Here is a 19,030-nt window from a genome sequence, read left to right on the forward strand (position 1 = left end):
GGAGATTGTGATTCTGATCCTGATTCTGACATGCAAACCTCATAACATCCTCACATTATACTATACTGACCACAAGCATGACTCAATACTGGTTGTTATAAAAAAAAAAGAGAAAAAAAAAAAAAAAAAAACCTCTCTGAAAGGTAAAGGTAAAGCAAGACTCACTCTAAGGGATACTGTAAAGGCAATATTATGGCCTGTTTGGGTGCTTCTGTGTGAGTTTAGCAAAATTAATTCATTAGGTCATTTTCTAAAACTTTCTATAAATCACAGCTGTGTTACTCAAACAAATTCACTGACCACAGACAGTTACTATTTGATTTGTTTGTTTTTCTTTTGGTTTAATTGATCTGTTGTGTCTATTTTTTTGCTCTGCAAAGCATTTGTGGAAAGTGAATCATAAATAAATTTGACTTGAATTTGACTTGACCTGCTATTAAAATGGTTAATAGCAATACTTACCCTGACAAAAGCACTGATCTGTTGAAGGGAATAAGCAATACCCGTAATGTATAGTGTTTTTGTCCATACGATCCTCGGGGTTAGCAGACCATATGGGCAGGGGAGGTTAGAATTGGGGGTAGATAGGGAGGTAGAGTATCATTCAGGTGCTAGTCCCATTGATTAAAGTAGCATTCAGTAACCAGTATAGAGGGACTGAGGTGCAATGTAGCAGCGCTGTGTACTTGATAGACAGAAAAGGCCTTGCCCCCTAACCCCCCCATCATCGTCACCATTTAAACCAATCAAAACGCCCTTCTTGACCTCGCTCCTTTACCACGGGCCACAACATGAGGGCTCCTCTGTCTAGCTCCACTGCGAGGTCCTGCCCATTCCCAGTGCTAAGCTACGGAAAAATGCTAACAGTATCTGCTGCCATGCCGATGGAAATCGCAGTGGAGAAACCAGCGCCATGCAAAACCAATCACAGAAGTCATTCATCAGTTGTCATGGCAACCAGGACAGTCAGGAAAGAAAAGGCTAATTTGCCATGTGCCATGGAGCCATTTTGTGTAATATTGGGGTCTGCTGCTCATCTTTTGGCGCACATTCAATATGGTTTCCTCTAATCGCACTGCAAAGAACTCTGGGGCATATAGTAGAGCAGTGTGGTGCATCCAAGGCTCAGTCTTTGTGCCATGCGTGCGCGCGAGACAGATAGGGAGAAATAGAGAGGGAAGAGTGGGAAGCAGAGGGGTGTGGGTAGAGGGGCAGTGCAACATTCAGGGCCCGTCTCCACCATGTGTATACTGGGAGAGGGCTGGAGGTCAGGCATGGAGGGACTCACCCACACCAGGCTCGTTCAGCGCACTGTAGCGCTCTCTCAGGGCAAGAGGGGTTAGAGTTCGCCTGCGCTCTTCACTCCCAACGACCTGAGACAAGCACACAACAATCACAACAATTATAAAAAATGGCACCTAAGTAGCACTTTTCAAAACAGTGTTACAAATTGCTTTGCTATGGGCTGAAACTTGTGCTAACAGAAGTTGAATTGTGCACAGAAGTTGTTTGTGATCATTGAAAATGACTTCCATGATCCCATGACTACCTGAATTTACCTGAAGTGAAATTGTATTTACATAGTTCTGAAATTCAGGTTCTCAATATTCAGTTCAAATCACTTGAATTACAAAATGACTAGTCTCACAAGCAATGACTAACCAAATCCCCCAGCGACGATCAATCTAGTAAGTAAGACGTTAGAAGAAATGAAATTAGCTACTGTGATTAAAAAGAAATTATTGGCTTTATATTTCTACATAGAAGATGGGTCTTGGTCCCACTGATTTATATTGAGGTGGGTGGTTTCATTTTTTCTGCAGCTAACCAGTAGAAAACAATAGAGGGACCGTCTGTCCCAGGACTTTGCTCACTAGCTTCAGAAGCCGGTCACTGCTTTAACAGAACATACAGCTATTTGCTTGGCTAGCCAATAAAGTTGCTTTGCTTGCTAGCTTTGACAAGTAAGCTACAGGTACCTGACAAAATAATGGACACACTGCAGTAAATGAAGTATAATTAAACTGTATTTTATGACACAAAGTGTATTGGAAACAGGGTTCTGGAAGCTCTGTTGTAGCAAGGAATTAATTTTCCTGGCATGGTCTGAAACCTTTTGAATGCATAAGCTGTCATCTCCATACAGCAAAGCAACTTTATCGGCTAGCCAAGCAAATAGCTCTATGTTCTGCTAAAGAAGTGAGCAATTAATAACAAGTGAATATGACTACTGTCATGATACATTTACCCATTTTGGTGGTTGCTGGGGTGTTTGGTTAGCCATTGCTTGAAAGACGCTCCAGTGATGGGACATAGCACTTTCTCTTAGACCTGATAATTATTGTATTTTCTTGATCCTGACAAAGAGTGCATTTTTTGCACTCAAAATAGCAAAAGGATATGGCAACACAGAAACACTTTGGCTTGAATTTCATTTCCAATTGATATGTTTGTTGTCCTTCTACAACAAATGCACAAGCTACTTCACACTCTGTTTCACTTCACTCTGTTACTTATTTTTTTCATTTGTCTATTTTTAGCTTTTTGAAGCTCAGTCTTTCATCATTTATTAAATGAGGAAATTGCCAGCTTCCCTGGAAAGACCACATTCCATCTGCAGACAGACTGAACAATCAATCAATTAGCAATTACAAAAACCTGGGAAAAGGTCTTGATTCATAGTAACCATGAAATGAAACATGATTCTGATTTTCAGTGCTACTGTGGATTGGAAGTACAGAGAGAGAGAGAGAGAGAGAGAGAGAGAGAGAGAGAGAGAGAGAGAGAGAGAGAGAGAGAGAGAGAGAGAGAGAGAGAGAGAGAAGAGAACTTCTTAGCATTTTTTAGAGTACCAGCTGGTGTTTACTGCATCATGGCAGGAATGTGTTAGGTAAGCTGTCACAGAAAAGTGCTAATTACTGATTTGACTTTCAAATACTTTCCTGTGATTGTCTAAATATTTGGGCTCTTATTGTATTGTGCTATGTTACAAACCAACCCATTTGGAACCGGAGTGAGCTAAAACAAACTATAAAATGTATTTGAAAATACAATCTGGGCCAGGGCTGGTGTGTGTGTGTGTGTATCTGCGCTTGTGCAGGTGTGTCAGTGTTTGTGTGCCAGTCCTTACCTTGACACAGGGCGGCATGGCGATGTTAAGGTTACACAGTACGTGCTGTGTGTCCTCGTACTTGGTAGACTTGCGCAGGAAGGACAAAAACCCAGTGGAATCCTTGTTGCTATCTCTGACCTGACAGAGAGAGAGAGACAGAGAGAGAGAGAGACAGAGAGAGAGAAAGAGAGAGAGAGAGAGAGAGAGAGAGAATGGGAAGATAGAGGAGTAAAGGAGAATAGAGAAGAGGAAAATAGGGGTATAAGAGGAGAGAGACAGGTAGAGATAGCGATAGTGGAGAAGCCAAAAAAAAGATGAGGATGAAAAAAAGCAAGTGAAAGAAAGAGAGAGAAAGACAATGGGATGAGAGAAAGAGAGAAGATGAAAAAAGAAGAGGATGAAAGAGAACGAAGAAGAAGAAGAAGAAGAAGAAGAAGAAGAAAAACAGAGCAAAGCGGGTATTAGACCCTCCTGCAGTGTCACGAGTGTGCGGAGCAGTAACATGGGACGAGGAGCAGGGGGGGAAACAGGGATGGAAAGCAGTCCACAGGCAGGCGAGAGAGAGAGAGAGATTTACCTGCACACTTTACCTGGACGTCTGTCAGACCAGACAGTTACAGAGTGACCGTGAGAGAGAGAAAGAGAGACAGTGAGACAGACACATACAGACAGGCAAGGCCGCAAGATAGGAAGGCAGGCAAAGAAAGTGAGAGTGTCATAGGACATGCAAACAATTACCCAAGAGAGTAGATAGGTAGATAGGTAGGTAGGTTGTTTGTGGTTAGGCTACACCATAATGGAGAGATACTTAACAAGCTATTCGTCTGGCTGAGACCGAACAGTGGAGGACGCCACGCAGACAGACACACAGACGGACACAAAGACAGACACAGACCAATGGCTGGACAGATGGAAAGACAGATGGAAAGACAGACAAATGAACACTAACAGACAACAAAGACAGACGAATGAACACACAGACATACAGATGGACACAAGACAGACATGAAAAGGCACATACAGACAGAGACGTACAGTATGAAAACAGATACACACAGCAGCACAGACTGATATGTCATCTGTGACAGAGGAGGGTTGTATAGAACAAAAAATAAATGAGTTGGGGAGAAAAGGGAAACCGAGAAAGGACTGACAGCTGTGATCACAAAGACTGACTGAGATTAGAGGGTAAATGACTCTTACAAAGGTTGTGTCATTTTTAACACATCTGTGTCTTCTTCGGGACAACGCAAACATGTGTTACTTTTCAACACAACATATGTTAATGACAATACATTTTAACACTTGTTGTTATTAACATATCTTGCGTTGAAAAGTAACACGTGTGTGTTGTCCCAAAGAAGACACACAGATGTGTTAAAAATTACACATCCTTTGTAAGAGTGTACTCTAAAATTCAAGTACACATTATCACATATGATTAAATTAAAATAGGAAAAGAACCAAAAAAAATATCAGTAAACAACACAAAATATCACAACCAGGAGGAAGGATGGACTGACAGACACACAGATATACACAGAAATGCCTGGGAGACCTACTTACACACATACACAGATAGGTTAACATATCATTGAATCTTTATGGTTGCAAACAGTAATTCTACACATTAGGATTACACTTGTAATTATGCTGTTATACTATTATTTTAATTCAAATTTTCTCTGCTGTGGGTATACTGTACATTTCTCAGTGTAGCGGGTGCAGGAGTGTTGAATGAGCACAAAGGAAACACTGCGCTGTGCTGTTATCTGAAAATGAACTAGCTAATGGACAGACAAACTGAATGATTGACTGACTGACAGATGTGAGACTGAAAACTGACACACAAAGCATCGACATATGAACAGACTATTTGAGTGATCATCAGGTGCTTGGGTGAGGGAGGGAAAACAAAAAAACTGACAAACTAACTGACGAGCAGATATATTGATACACCAAATCTGACAAGCGAACAAACAAAACCACAATATGAGTCACGGTTTCACAGGGCTGTAGTAGCGAGCGATAATAGAAACACAGACAAATAAACAGAGGGATTGACTGCGAGACAGACCTTGACGGAGACGGGAAGTCTGTTATCTCTGAAGGCCTGGAAGCTGAAGCTGCGAGGCTGCTGGGTGGCCTTCCTGACCGGCACCAGGTTCCCAGAACACTCCAGGTGCAGCGGCATGCCCTCCATCACCTGTGGAGGCGGGAGGTGTTAAGGGTGACGGGGCGGCCTTGTGGCTCGGGAGAACGTTCGGTAACGTGAACGTCATAGAGCCGATCGCTGCAAACAGCCAGAGTGCGGATCCATATCAAAACATCCTTGAGGAAGACACTGAAGACACTAACGCCAGCTCAAAACCTAACTTTTTGCTCTGGCTTTTAACTAGGTGTGTAATGTTTGTAGTGTTTTAGCTCATCTTAATTTTTCTTATTTGTATTATTTTATATTGTGTCTTATTTTATTCTTTGTTTTATCTCTAACTGTTCTGTGCATTGGTCTCTATTGCTATAAGTTGTCCATTTCGTGTCTTATCTACTGCACTGGAAAGCACCTTGAATTGCATTCAGTTCAGTTCTAAAAATAAAGTTTTGATTGATTGATTGATTGATTGACTGACTAACCCCCCACCCCTCCGTACCCCCTGAAACACACTCCAGGTGCCGGTTCATGCCCTCCATGATGGACGGGTGGTGGGGAGTTACGGACAACAAGGTAGCCTGCTTATCAGCGGAGGAAAAGAAAGACAACTAGCGTTGCTGGCTGCTTTAATTTTCAAGAATATCCCCATTCATTCTCCCGGGTTACAAAATAACATTTTATGATGGTGGGTCGCAAGATAATTGTGGAGGGAAAAACATATATTTACTGTATAGATTTATTATCATGTCTATTTTATTTCTCAAATTTGTGCTTTTTTTCTTGCAAAATACTGAAGAGTTTTCAGCCTCTAGGCCTTCAAATGAAACCTGAACAGGGAAAATCATTCTTTGGTTAAACTGCATATGCACACCTGGAATGCGGGTCGCAAACTCATCGGCATTGCTTTGTTTTAAGGGTCACGAGCCAAAATGGTTGACAACCACTGACCTACATGAACCTTACCAGAGCAGTTTACATTTTCTAATACATACAGAGAGGATGACCTTTGAATAGCCTCAATAAAATTCTGTTTATTTGAAAAATTCTCAAGAAACAAGAGGCAATTTTGTTGGTATTTTGTTACTTGTTACTGGAAAATGAATAAAATCTGAATGAAGTGAAATTATCTTACCTCACTGGTTATTTTTTTTCAAAAAACATTTAAGATTCAATACAAGATTAAAATATGTGCTAATTTGTAGTGCACAAATCATCATTCACACAAAGGAATGTTCAATTAACCAAGAGGGCACAGTAATTAACCTCAATAGATACAGCAAATTAAAATTGACTGTACATTGATTTACCAAGGCATTTACCAAATGAGTGGGTCAACCATCATCTGACTTGGTCAATAAAACGATTTGATCATGGTGATGAAAATGACTTCCCGCTGTTATTTCAGGGTGCCATAACCCTTTCTTCCCCTCCATCCCACCTTCCCTTTCTTGTCACCCTTGCCACCTTTTGACCTTTGCCCCCATGCTGACCTCGATGTCTCGACTGCGAGCCACTTCGGTGAAGTTTTCGTGCAGCTCCAGGGTTTTGTCCATCTTGTCGTCTGTCATGCAGTAGCAGCGCAGGCGTCCCTCTCGCGCCTCGTTCATCTTGGCGAAAACAACAAACTTGGCCATGTATGGAACTGACATCAGCTCCCGGTACAGCAAGTTGGCAAAGGTCACCGCCTCCGCCGTGCGTGGGCAGTCTGCAAGCCAGAATCTGGAGAGATGGATGGACAGACGGGCAGACAGAGAGAAGAACAAAGCGCAGGATAAAAGAGATGGATAGATACTTGATTAATATGCAGATGCAGGCTGAAGGGAATTCCACAGCTTCCACTGCAGCAACAGAGAATCAGAGCTGACTAGTGATAATTTTTGAGTCTAGCAGATTACGGTGAAGTGAGATGTGGAGTCTCTCACCTTGCAGAAACATTGGTGGTGAAGTTGGCACAGTTGTTGGCATACATCAGCTTGGTGGTGCCAGTGATGTCCTCCCACTGGGCCGGTGCCGTCCCACCTGGGACAGAACAACCACACTGTTCATTCATGCCCCGATAACTAAGGTAACAGACCCCTATATTTACACTTTCTCCCTTTATGTGATATATTAGTCCAACTATTCAAAAACAATACAAATAGTCTCTCTCTCTCTCTCCCTGTCTGTCTGTCCATCTCTCTCTCTCTCTCTCCCCCCACCTCTCCCCATCCGCCTGTCCGTCTCTCTCTCTCCCTGTCCGTCTGTCCATCTCTCTCTCTCTCCCTGTCCATCTGTCCGTCTCTCTCTCTCTCTCTCCCTGTCCGTCTGACCATCTCTCTCTCTCTCTCTCTCCCCGTCCGTCTGTCCATCTCTCTCTCTCTCTCGCTCCCCGTCGGTCTGACTCTCTCTCTGTCACTCTCTCTCTCCCTGTCCGTCCGTCAGTCTCTCTTTATCTCTCTGTCTCTCTCTCTATTTTTTTTTCAATTCAAGGTGCTTTATTGGCATGAAATACAAAAGCATTTATTGTCAAAGCAAAGTCAACAAATTCAAATGCAAATGACAGTAATCAAACTTGAATCTCTCTCTCTCTCTCTCTCTCTCTCTCGCTGTCTCTCTTATCATCAGCAATGCTTGTGAAGCTTTTAAATTATTAGTCAAATGCCCTTTACCTATGCCATAGAACATGCTAAACTGGCAATCACCACCAAGACAAAGGAACTTGGTGAACTTGTTTTCTTTTTTTTATCCACTTCAAGCTGGACCCTACCAATGACACTGCAGAGGAGGCGCAGGCTGGTGGTGTCGCCCTCCCCGGCGTCACGTGGGCTCTCCCTCCAGGACGGTGGCAATGGGATGCGCAAGCCAATTGGACGGTGGAATTTGCGTCGGCGCGGTTCGACGGTCACCACAGGGCTGAAGGTCGCCTGGTTACCAAGCTGCCGAGTCAGCAGTTCATCTGGGATTGGCTGCGCCTGAGGGAGGGGAGGGGCAAAGGAAAAGATTATCGAGAGGGAAGGTGAAGAAGAAGAAGAGTGAGATAAAAGGATATGGATTTGAACAGAAGGTTGGATGTACAGATATGTGTGAGGAAAAGATAAGAGCACAAACACGATTCATATGCTGATAGAAGTATATAGGTTATCAAGAAGGATAGTGAAGAGGCAAGGGATAGGAATAAAGAGAGGCTGGATACAAAATGGAGGACAGACAGCACACTTACAATACACTGAAACATCAAACTCACAACCATACTCACACATGCAACCAATTCATATGTCACACCTGACCCAGCTCAGATCAGTGCATCAGCTCGGTCAGTGTGGCTCACAACTTAAATCAGGGAACTGAGGAGTGATGAATGGCTGGATAAAAAGGAAAACATAAACAGAGAAGCATAAGGCAAAGAAAAACTCTGACACATGCAATTTTGTTTTCCTTAAATAACAGAGATCAGTGCTGTGACAGACAATGTAAAAAAAACAAAAACAAACAAACAAACAAAAAAAAAAGAAACGTAGAACCCATAATCCATCATAATCTCTCTGCCATGGAAACGGAAGCCAAGCGTAGGTGTGGTGTAAAACGAGGTAGTCAGCATGAGGGTTTGCCAAGTTCCCATATGTGTGTCTGTGGTAGTCTGGATGAATGACAGTCAGCCACACTGTTGCCAGAAGCTCTTGTTTGGCAGGACAGACGCCACGTGTTGGGAATGCTAATTTAGAAGCGGTGCAGTATGGCATGAAAGGCTGAGATGCTCTTGTCAGGTGAGGTAATTCTCGGGTTCGGCAACAGTGTCTGCAGAGTAATTTATTACACCGTAAAAAGTAATATAGATAAGAATGGTATGACGTTCCAAATGGGCCACGCCTACAAAGTGCAGTAGGAAGTGCGAAACCCCGTTCAATTTCTATGAGAAAAACAATAAATCGTCATTTTCTATGGTTGCCTTTTCTGTGTTCTAATAATTTATGTGAAATGTATACAGTGTTGTTCATTGCCCTTAACCTTTTCACGTCTGTCAAACAATTGCATGATCATTATAATTTAATTATCTGGAAGTTGCAAAATGCTAACAAGCTAGCCAACTTCCGTGCAACTTCGGTGTTCAAGAGAGGAGTCACGTTAGCTTTTGAGACTTAAAGAAAAAAATATTTTAATAATCATGCTGTTGTTTGACAACTGTGAAGAGGTAACGACAAATTATTTACACCACATACATATCACATAAATTATTAGAACACAGAAAAAGCAACCACAGAAAATGTCAATTTATTGTTTTGCTCATAGAAATTGAATAGGGTTACGCACTTGTACAGCACTTTGTAGGTGTGGCCTTTTTGCCATGTCATCGCCATTCTTATCTATTGTATTTGTAAAACTTTAAATAAATGGAAAGCATCAACTAACCTGTGTCTAAGAGATAGAGAAGAACGTGTCATATCTTAAAATATAGGCTTTTGCTGTATGTCTCTAATATATGCCGGATCAAAAATCAGCTTGTCACATGACAATTCAAGAACGTCCTGCAAACGTCAAGAACCTATCTTGCAAAATAATGAGAGAATAAATCATCTGTCTGCAGTCAGCAGTATGGCATGCAGAAGATTGACTGCACAAGCCTTATATGTTCAGGCTTGTCTGTCTGACTGACAAGCCATCAGCTTGAGGACATGTGAATCTGTGAAATCTGAACTCAAAGAGACCAAATGCAGAACAAAAAAACAGGAGATGCTGCAGGTAAGTACTCTGGCATAGATCCATAGAGTCAGAGACTGAGAGTCAGCTGTTTTATCAATTGAACATCTGTCTCCAGTAATAGCTGCTTTCTAAAAAGCACCAGATTCTCTCTGTTGTAGAAGCAAAGTAAACACCCAAGCAATTAAGGGAGGTGTGGATTTGCATAGAATCGATCTCATGTGCCTTTTAAATTAGAGGATCAAACCCAGAAAATCAATCTACTTTGCCTCAAGGTCTGAAGTTTTCTGAGCTAATAGATCTCCATTCTCCTCTTTTTCCCCATTCTCTTCCTCTTCCCTTCTTCTCTACTTCCTTCTTTCCTCTCCCCTTCCCTCTACACCACCTCCCTTTCCATCCTTCCCTCCTCATTCATTTCACTCTCCCTCATTTTCTACCTCCTTCTACTCCTCTCCCGCTTCTTCCTCCTCCTCCTTCTCCTCTCTTATCGTTTCTCGTCCTCCTCTCCGACTCCTTCAACTCCTTCTCTTCCTTGTCCAACTCCTCTCTCTCCCCTCTCCTCCTTCTGCTCCCTCACCTTTCCTCATCACCTACTTTATGTCTTTCTCCCTTCTCTCCTTTTCTTCCCTTTTCATTCTTCCTCTACCTTCTCATTAACATCCTGCTGTCTCTCCCTCCTTCTCTTCCTCATCCCTGTTTTTTTCTTCCTCATCCTTTTCTCCCTCCCTGCTGCCTTCTCCGCCCTTCTCTATCTTGTCTTGTTCTACCTCTCCCTGCTCCTCTTCCTTTAAAATCCTTCTTCTCCTCTGTCTCCTCCAGCTTTACATCCTCCCTCTCCTCCCTCCTTACCACCTTCTCCGCCCCTTTCCTCTTTATTCTTCCTTCTCTACCTCCTCCTGCTACCTCTCCATCCTCTTGTTCTCCTCCTCACCTGCAGTCCCAGTCTCACTCTCTTGGTGACAGCCGTCTCGGGGAAGATGGCCTCGACATGGGGCACCAGCTTACTGGTCAGCCGGCCGCCCTCCGGGCCAATCAGATCGCTCTCCTGCTGGACGCGGGAGACCACAGCAAAGTAGAGGGGGAAGTCGGTGGAGATGATCCGACGGATTCTCTTCTTCTCCAGCTCCTCTTGACTCTCCAGATCTACAGAGTGGAAGGATGGGGGAGTGAAGAGGAGGAGAGAGAGAAAGGACAGGAGTAGAGAAAGAGAGAGACAGAGGGAGTGGGTAGGAGGCTCTTTGTTAGTGTACAAGTCTAGTATACACTTCTAATCTAGACTAGTCAGCTATATAGGCCCTTAGTTCCCAATTGTGCATGTCTGTGTCTAGGTGAGAGTGAGTGTGCATTCCCTTACAAAAAAGTCACATGTGAAAACCCACATGTGAATTCAAAGCACATGTGATTTTTGGACACATGTTCGTTTTCATATGTGAAGGTGTGAAATTTCCCATTTCTCCCTCTCTTTGCATGTGAAATTTAAATGAAAATATTGTTATAGGGTTAGGCAGGTGAAAACAGCTGAAAAAAAAACAATTTTCACTTATGATGTGATGTCAGAATAAATAATTTTCACACATGAAAACCAACAAGTGTCCAAAAAGCACATGTGCCTTGTATTCACATGTGGGTTTTCACATTTGACACATTTTACTTTTTTGTAAGGGTTACTACTGAGACCCATAAAAGTATCCTCTTCCTGCTGCGCTTATTCTTATTAAACTCCACAGTCATACATCAAGATTAACACTGACTGATCTGCAACAGTACGAGGCGTCAGAGAGCCTTGCCTGAGCTGCAGTGGCATCCATTACATCACACTGACCTTCATCCATGCCATTCAGAATAGTTTCCAACACTTCGTCGCCATAGCGATTGCGATGTTCCTTCCAGACCGAACCGTTCTCGCTGCGGAGGACCACAAGCTCTCGGTCCCCTCGGCCCAGCGCAGCAAAGTGGGGGATTTCCACGATCACTGGCCTGTGGAAGTGACAAAATAACTGAATAAAGTTTATGTTTTGAATGTGTTTTACAGCTTCTAGGAGAAGAGGACTGACTTTGAAGTAAGACAATGAATAAAACACACATAAAATGGGGTTTACAGCAGCAATAATAATTCTATTCAATTCTATTCTATTCATTGTTGTCATTCACTGAGTTTACTCAATTATTCATCTCATCTCACTGAGATGTACAAACCTATCAGTGTCCACTAGGTGGCACAATGATCATTACCTTGTTTATTTTTGAAGGACATTGACAGTAAATATATAATCAGTATCCTACACAAACACTATGCATTTTATTCTTAAAATTCTAGCATTGTTTCATGTGTAGAAAATGTGACATGAATTTGGGGCTAAGCAACATTGTTAATAATGGATTGAAAAATTTCTAAAATACATTGCCATCAATAAATCAGTTTTAACCCTGAAGAACTGATTAACTGATTAGTTAGATAGATAATAATGTAGAAATGGTCATGAAAGTCTAGATTTTTATTTTAGGCATCAAGCTCATTAGCCAGCAGAATAAGCTTAGATTCCCAGATCACCAACCAAAACATAACCACACTGGGTAGGGCTGCCACATGCTACACACATGTATACGCATGTGAACACGTGCGCAGACACACACACACACACACACACACACACACACACACACACACAGCAAAAGCAAACGGGCAAAATACCAGAAACAAATCCAGGACTTTTTCTGTGCTATGCTTGACAAGTAACATGCACTTGTTTTAAAATTGTCCAAATAAATAAACTAAGTACTGAGCGGACTCACCCCAGGAACTGCATACTGGACGGCCCCAGGGAGATGATGCGGCTTGCCAGCCCCTCCCCCTCCACCAGCGGAGGAGGAGTGGTCAGTTTCTGGGGTTTGACCAGACGGCAGGTGATGCGTGTTGGAGCGGCGCAGGTTCGAGGAGGGATGATGACACGCAGGCCGTGGTGTCTGCTGCCCCGCATGGAGCCGCCTCGAGCGTCCACCATGAAACTCACCAGGAAGCTGACAGTCAGTGATATGACAATTAAATGAAAGGATTCAGACAGTCACTTAATCATATTCTATTGTCTGTCACTGTGAACAGGATCTGCATTTATCAAGAAATAACACAGGACAGCAACTTGAAATTCAACCACCAATATTGAGACAAATGGTTCCTACTGAATGACATAGAAAAAGATACTTACACACTGGATTGATGTTTTCTTTGTGGTTTATTCAGCAATGTTTTGTGTTTTGACCATATCTGGGGCCAGTTGCATAAAGCAACTAGTCTAAGCCTTAGACTGGTCTTAGATTCTCAGGTTGGACTATAGGCTAATTAAGACTGTCTGTTACTTAAATATTACGACTGACTTATTTTGGAGGTAGGAAAGTTACCCACCTTCCCCCTGGCTAATCTTGGGTTAAGAACTTTGTTGTTATGGCAACGAGTCGGCCTAACTGTCAGAGTGGGAAGTTAAAATACTGTCACTATTTCATACAAGATGGCAAATCTTTGGTTTTTGGAAAGACCTGAAGAAGACAGCGAGTCTTTAGAGACAGAAACAACCCATTAGAGATCTACAACAATCAAGAAGTAGTTCGAACAGGTAAATATAAGTATCTATAGCAATTTTGACTTAAGGTCAGATTTAAGTAAAACTAGGTCTATCTTTATGCAACTGGCAGCTGGTCTCTGTCAGTCACAAAGGAGGCACCAATCCAATGTGTGGGTGTGTTTTTTTTCTTTTTATTGTCCCAGTACTGGTAGGGAAAACGCACGCCCGCACCCTGACACACCCTGATGAAGGCAGCCTGTCTGTCAAAGCATTGATGATGATAAAGGATGGAGGACGGTTCTGCGTTGGAGCTATGACTGTGCAGCTATACTTCTAGTTTGAAGAGTTTGTGGATTTGCCTTACCTCCTTAGATATAATGTATCTCCATGGTGTTAGTATGTTCTTATCCATTCTCAGTCATACTAACATGGCAAATATACAGTAAGCTAATTAGTGAAGGCAAGAGCTGACATGAATGTTGTGGATATGTTCAAAGTGACTGTAATTTGATTAAAGAGAAAGCCTAAAGCCAGTTTAAACCATTTTTAGCCTATTTTCATTGATTTCATCCTTTATTATTTAATCTCCCAGCATCTCCTTCTATCCGTAGGTTTTTTTTTTTCGTTTTTTTTTATTGATTTGTATTTAGCATATATTTAACCTGGTAATCCCACTGAGAATTCACAAAAATCTCTTATTTATGAAAGAGAAAGACCTATAGCCAGGAAAGCAGCATCAATGACAAGCATAACATTTGCAGACACAAAACACGATACAATCAAAAATTAACAATAAAATGCAACAAAATGTGTATTAGCTGACCCAGTGTGAATCGGGCTGGCCACGGGGCTGACATTGTCCGAAGTCTCTGTAGCCGGACTGCTAGGGATGAGGGAGTCTTCGTCATATTCCTTTGGCAGCGGAACCGGGGTGTGCTGAGGTCAGAGAGGGAGAAAACATTGATCTTTTGTTGATCTTTTATTCTGATGCTCAACATGCCAATAAAGCATGTTGAGCAGAGAGAGAAACAAGATTGAGAAGACTGAGACAGAGGAAAGGGGGAAGGAAAGAGAGAGAGAGGAAAGGAGAGAGTAAGGGAGAGAAAGGAGGCAGATGATAAGAAAGAGAAGAGGACAGGTTGAGAGAGAATGAGGAACAGAGAGAGGAGGGACAGACAGAAATGGAGAAAGGAGGAGGAGGTGATAAAGAAAGATGGCAAGATGGAGGGAGTGAAAAGGAAAGAGAAAGCAGGTGGAGAGAGAAAGCGAAAATGAGAAAGAGAAAGAGACAGACAGCAAAACAAAAAGAGAGGAGATTGCAAGTTGGTACTGTAAACATGCAAGAGACTCTAATACAAGAGAAGGAGAAAATGAAAATGAAAGAAAGGGAACAAAGCAAATCTCAGGATATTTATTGCTATTTTAGGTAAATGGCATTCCCAGATTAGCATCTGTGTTCAGCAGGATAAAGAAACCAATGCTTACAAAATGTATTAGATCCTCTGAACATACCAGCAGTTAAGCCTACCTGATCCAGCAGAACGGTCTCTGGGGAAACACAAGGGATCCTGGGAATAGCAGGAGAGTACGGCCTATGGGAAATGAGAATAAAGGACCGACTATAATGCTGCAAGAAAAAATTCAGCAAAATCTGATATTAAATTACAAATTCATGTTCTCTCGCCTCAGCTCGCCTCATCTCATCTCATATTACAAGACAAAGAACAGTAATCCATGACACATAGTCACACACACACACACACACACACTGTCATGACTTACGTGGTGCCCAAGCCACTCTCAAAGTCTCTGAGGGTCTTTTTAGGGGAGAGGAAGTCATCGTCCTGGTCCTTGAGGTCATCAAGCTTCAAGTAGCGCGCTCCATCCATCCCGAGCAACTCATCTCCTGCAGGCAACACACACCAGTCAGAAAGACGGAGGAGGAGGAGGAGGGAGGAAAAAAAGGAAGATGGGCAAAGGACAGGTTGTAAAGAGCACAGACAGAATTAAAAAAGAGAGAGGGGGGAAACCAGAGGAAAGAGAGAATGCACAGCAAAATATTAACAAGTCTAATAATCTTGCATTCACTCTTAAAATGCTACTTCACTTTTCTTCTTTTCCAATATATCTCGACTTGTGTCAAGAATTGTCTTGATTTAAGTGACAGTATCTTGAAGAGGCAGACTTCCTCACTTCAAAATTCACTTCCCCGCATCAAAATAATGTCACTAGATTCAAGAACATTGCTGAAACAATTTGAATCATGCCTTTGGCAAAAATAGGATTCTAAGACTCAATACAAAACTAAACGATGCGTTAACAAGGAAAGTTGGAATAGAGGCAGTTATCTTAATCGTTACACCACCATCCTTCCCGTCCCTTCATGATCCCACAGAAAAAAATGGCCACAAAGCAGTCTCAGATATTTTGGTCCAAGCAATGGAGTCAAACCGACAACAACCAGAGCCAATGAAGACCAATGGAGTGAAAGAAGAGGATTGGTAAGACAGTGAATATTAACACAGTTTAACACACTGCATGGACGGCAAACTGCAAGGCACCTGGTAACAGCTTTTTTAGTGAGCATGCCCATTAAAGATGAAATCACATGTGGTGATGGTTGTTTCTGTGTAGGAGAAAATACCTCTGTTATCAAGTGAGGACTGTCATTGTAATAATCATAATGAAAAGTAAACTTTATTTGTATTGCACTTTTCAAAACAGTTGTAAAGTTTGCAGACAATAAAACAATCATAAATAAAAGCTGTTCAGGAAACTAATAAAAAATTCAGACATAAACTAAAAAACATGTTAAAGCAGAATAAAATGAACAAAATAAAACAATTACAACAGGAAAAAAATAGATTAAAACAAACTATTTAAAAGTCTGCCTGTAAAAATGTGTAGAAATTGTGACACCGATATTATCAGACTTTGCTATGACATTATTTACAGCAGAAAAAGAGGAGTGTGTAAACAACAACTGTGTGTGCAGTTCGCTGGTTAGTGTCTCAGCTGGGGCGCAGCATGTGTGTAATTAGTTTATTGATCAATTAAGCTGAGTAGGGCAGGAGCTCTCATATTCAAAATGGAAGGAGGCACAGCAACGCTGCATTGGAAGGGAGCTGTTTGTCTTTTTAAATGCTGAAATACTGTAGTCCTGTCAATAATGAGTCCACAGACAGATGCGCTCTGAACGCTGGTAAAAGGAAAATGTCATGACTACATGCCGATGAAAAACACACACTATTTTCACATAAATATTTGAGGAAGTGGGAGAGAAAGAGAGGATAAAGAGAGAGAAGATACAGATAAGGGAAAGAAAGTAAAACAGGGCTAGAGTTGAGAGCAGAGTCAAAGTAACAGGTTAGAAAGACAATTAGTGATGCACAGAGAAAATGAGAATTGCAATGAAGGCACAAGTTCACTAGCCACCGGACCGGACAAAGCAGAGATACAGACACAATCCTACCTAACGTTAGCTGGGCAACCCCTACAAAACAAATGAAAAAAGGGTGTTATAAAGAGTCATGTATCAGTTTAAATTCATGGTAGCACTGCCACATGTCAATTCACCTCCCAAACACTCTTCTTCTACCATAATACTGAGTCAGAGCTGAAAATGAATTATCAAAACTGAACAAGTGATTGTATCTTATCCACAATACCGAATCTGCCAGCCTACCTTCATCCTCCGAAACATCCAAAATCTCATCTACTGTCTCAGGAAAACTCATCCGATGCTTCTCTGTGGTGATCTGTCGAGAGCAGAGAGAGAGGGAAAGAGAGAGAGATGGAGAGGCAGAGGGAGGGAGAAAAGAGGGAGAGAGGAGAAAAAAGGGAAACTTAACTTATTTTAAAGCAAACATGAGAGAGAGAGCTGAACTTACTGAAAGATGCTACAGCAAAACTGATTGATTGAGAATTTGAGTCACGGCGTGCGTCAAGGTTGCTGCCGTGTGCACGGGTGTAACCATGTGAACCGTGTATCACACGCTGCTCACCGCGGAGACAGCCTCCTCGGTGACCAGCTTCAGCACATCTATGACAGAGATGTATCCCAGTCGCTTAGCAATCCCCAGGGGTGACGTCCCATTCTATAGAGAAGAGAAAAATCAGATGAACGTCATGGAAAATATCTCCATAAAGATGACTTCTCATGAATGTCACTACGTTGTAAGGTCTCCAACTAGAAATAATAATTTCAAATAACCTTTTCAATATTATTTCATATTGAGGTGCGCTTTCAGACCCGCTATTATTTTGTCAGAGAAGACATCAATTTGGTTGATATGGATAATAACAGATGAAAGAAATGAATGGGTAAGGAGGGCAGGAGGGTTGTTATTTTCTAGCCAAGATGCAAACCTGGAACTCATCATAATTTTCACCTGAAATTATGAATATAAGACGAACCCTAGCATTAAACCTAACCTTAATCTCATTGGAGGCTGTATGCCTAGTGCTAACATAGAGAAACAATCATCAACATTCAAAGATATAGCAATTTCGGAATTTGTGGCTTGGCCAGAAAATGAAAAGGTGTGAACAAGCGGAGAGCAGTGTAATAAATACTACAATACAAATACTGTGGTTTAAGAGGTGTGTGATGGGAGGATAAACAAGAGGGACTGAAGGAAGATAAGGAGAAACAATGTCATTTTTGACACAGTGCTGTTGGGTTTATTTGTTAGTTTGTTTGGGGTATTTTGTGTTTTTTCCTTCACATGTCCGTTTGAGACAAATGTACATGTACACATTTTGGCAGAGAGGCCAGAGTGCAGGGGGAGGCAGCAGGAGAGGCTGGTGTTGGAAGGAAGGAAAACAGAGGACAAGATAGTCAGAAAAGTGTCTCACCGAGGTAATCTCATTGGGCTGGGCTCCGTGTTTCAACAACAGCGTGACGATATCCGTATGGCCTTGCTGAGCTGCCTGGTGGAGAGGGGTGTAGCCCACCTGGAGAGAAAGAGAGAGAGAGAGAGGGAGAGAGATAGACAGAGAGAGAGAGGGAGAGAGAGATAGATAGAGAGAGGGAGGGAGAGAAAGAGATTGAGAAAGAGAGATAGAGTACACAGACAGTGTTTCAATACATGCTTTTGTCACCTAATGCTAATATCAGTGCTGCTCCAATCATTCATGACACTGACAGGGCAAAATTTAAAAGCAATTGCATCTCAAATCGCATGGTACGAGCTATCAGTAGGTGAAAGGCAGACATTTTGAAAGCATATCAGCGCTAAGCGCTGCCTGTAAGAATGATTGTATTGTAAGAACGTACTCTGCAAAAAAACGTCCATCTTAACAAGTCATTTAGTCTCATATTCAGTCTTCAAATCTTATTTTTCTTAAAACAAGAGAACAATTCTGCCAATGGGGTGAGATAACTCCACTTGTTTCCAATGCTGTTTCACAGTTTCATACGTGTCAATATCTTGAAACAAGTCAGAATAAGGCAGATCACTGCACTACTATCAAGAAAATGACACTTGATTCTACACAATTTTTGAAACAAGTTGATTCGCATTGGAAACGAGT

The 19,030-nt window shown here is 42.0% G+C and overlaps 1 protein-coding gene across 1 annotated transcript in view; it reads right to left on the minus strand.

Annotated features, from left to right (window-relative positions):
• The window catches only part of ank1b (ankyrin 1, erythrocytic b), a 97,767-nt gene that overhangs the window by 12,846 nt on the left and 65,891 nt on the right, over positions 1–19,030 (minus strand). The window contains exons 20-35 of the mRNA XM_078287458.1: positions 18,353–18,451; positions 17,500–17,592; positions 17,181–17,253; positions 16,968–16,988; positions 15,278–15,401; positions 15,024–15,087; positions 14,319–14,431; positions 12,732–12,956; positions 11,761–11,915; positions 10,870–11,081; positions 8,011–8,215; positions 7,187–7,283; positions 6,755–6,983; positions 5,190–5,318; positions 3,131–3,250; positions 1,289–1,373 (exon numbers count right to left, since the gene is read on the minus strand). Of these exons, the coding sequence (XP_078143584.1) occupies positions 1,289–1,373; positions 3,131–3,250; positions 5,190–5,318; positions 6,755–6,983; positions 7,187–7,283; positions 8,011–8,215; positions 10,870–11,081; positions 11,761–11,915; positions 12,732–12,956; positions 14,319–14,431; positions 15,024–15,087; positions 15,278–15,401; positions 16,968–16,988; positions 17,181–17,253; positions 17,500–17,592; positions 18,353–18,451 (2,044 nt within the window). The remainder of the gene's footprint in view (positions 1–1,288; positions 1,374–3,130; positions 3,251–5,189; positions 5,319–6,754; positions 6,984–7,186; positions 7,284–8,010; positions 8,216–10,869; positions 11,082–11,760; positions 11,916–12,731; positions 12,957–14,318; positions 14,432–15,023; positions 15,088–15,277; positions 15,402–16,967; positions 16,989–17,180; positions 17,254–17,499; positions 17,593–18,352; positions 18,452–19,030) is intronic.

The sequence above is a fragment of the Centroberyx gerrardi genome, chromosome 2, assembly GCF_048128805.1.
Source record: "Centroberyx gerrardi isolate f3 chromosome 2, fCenGer3.hap1.cur.20231027, whole genome shotgun sequence".
Classification (NCBI taxonomy): Eukaryota; Metazoa; Chordata; class Actinopteri; order Beryciformes; family Berycidae; genus Centroberyx; species Centroberyx gerrardi.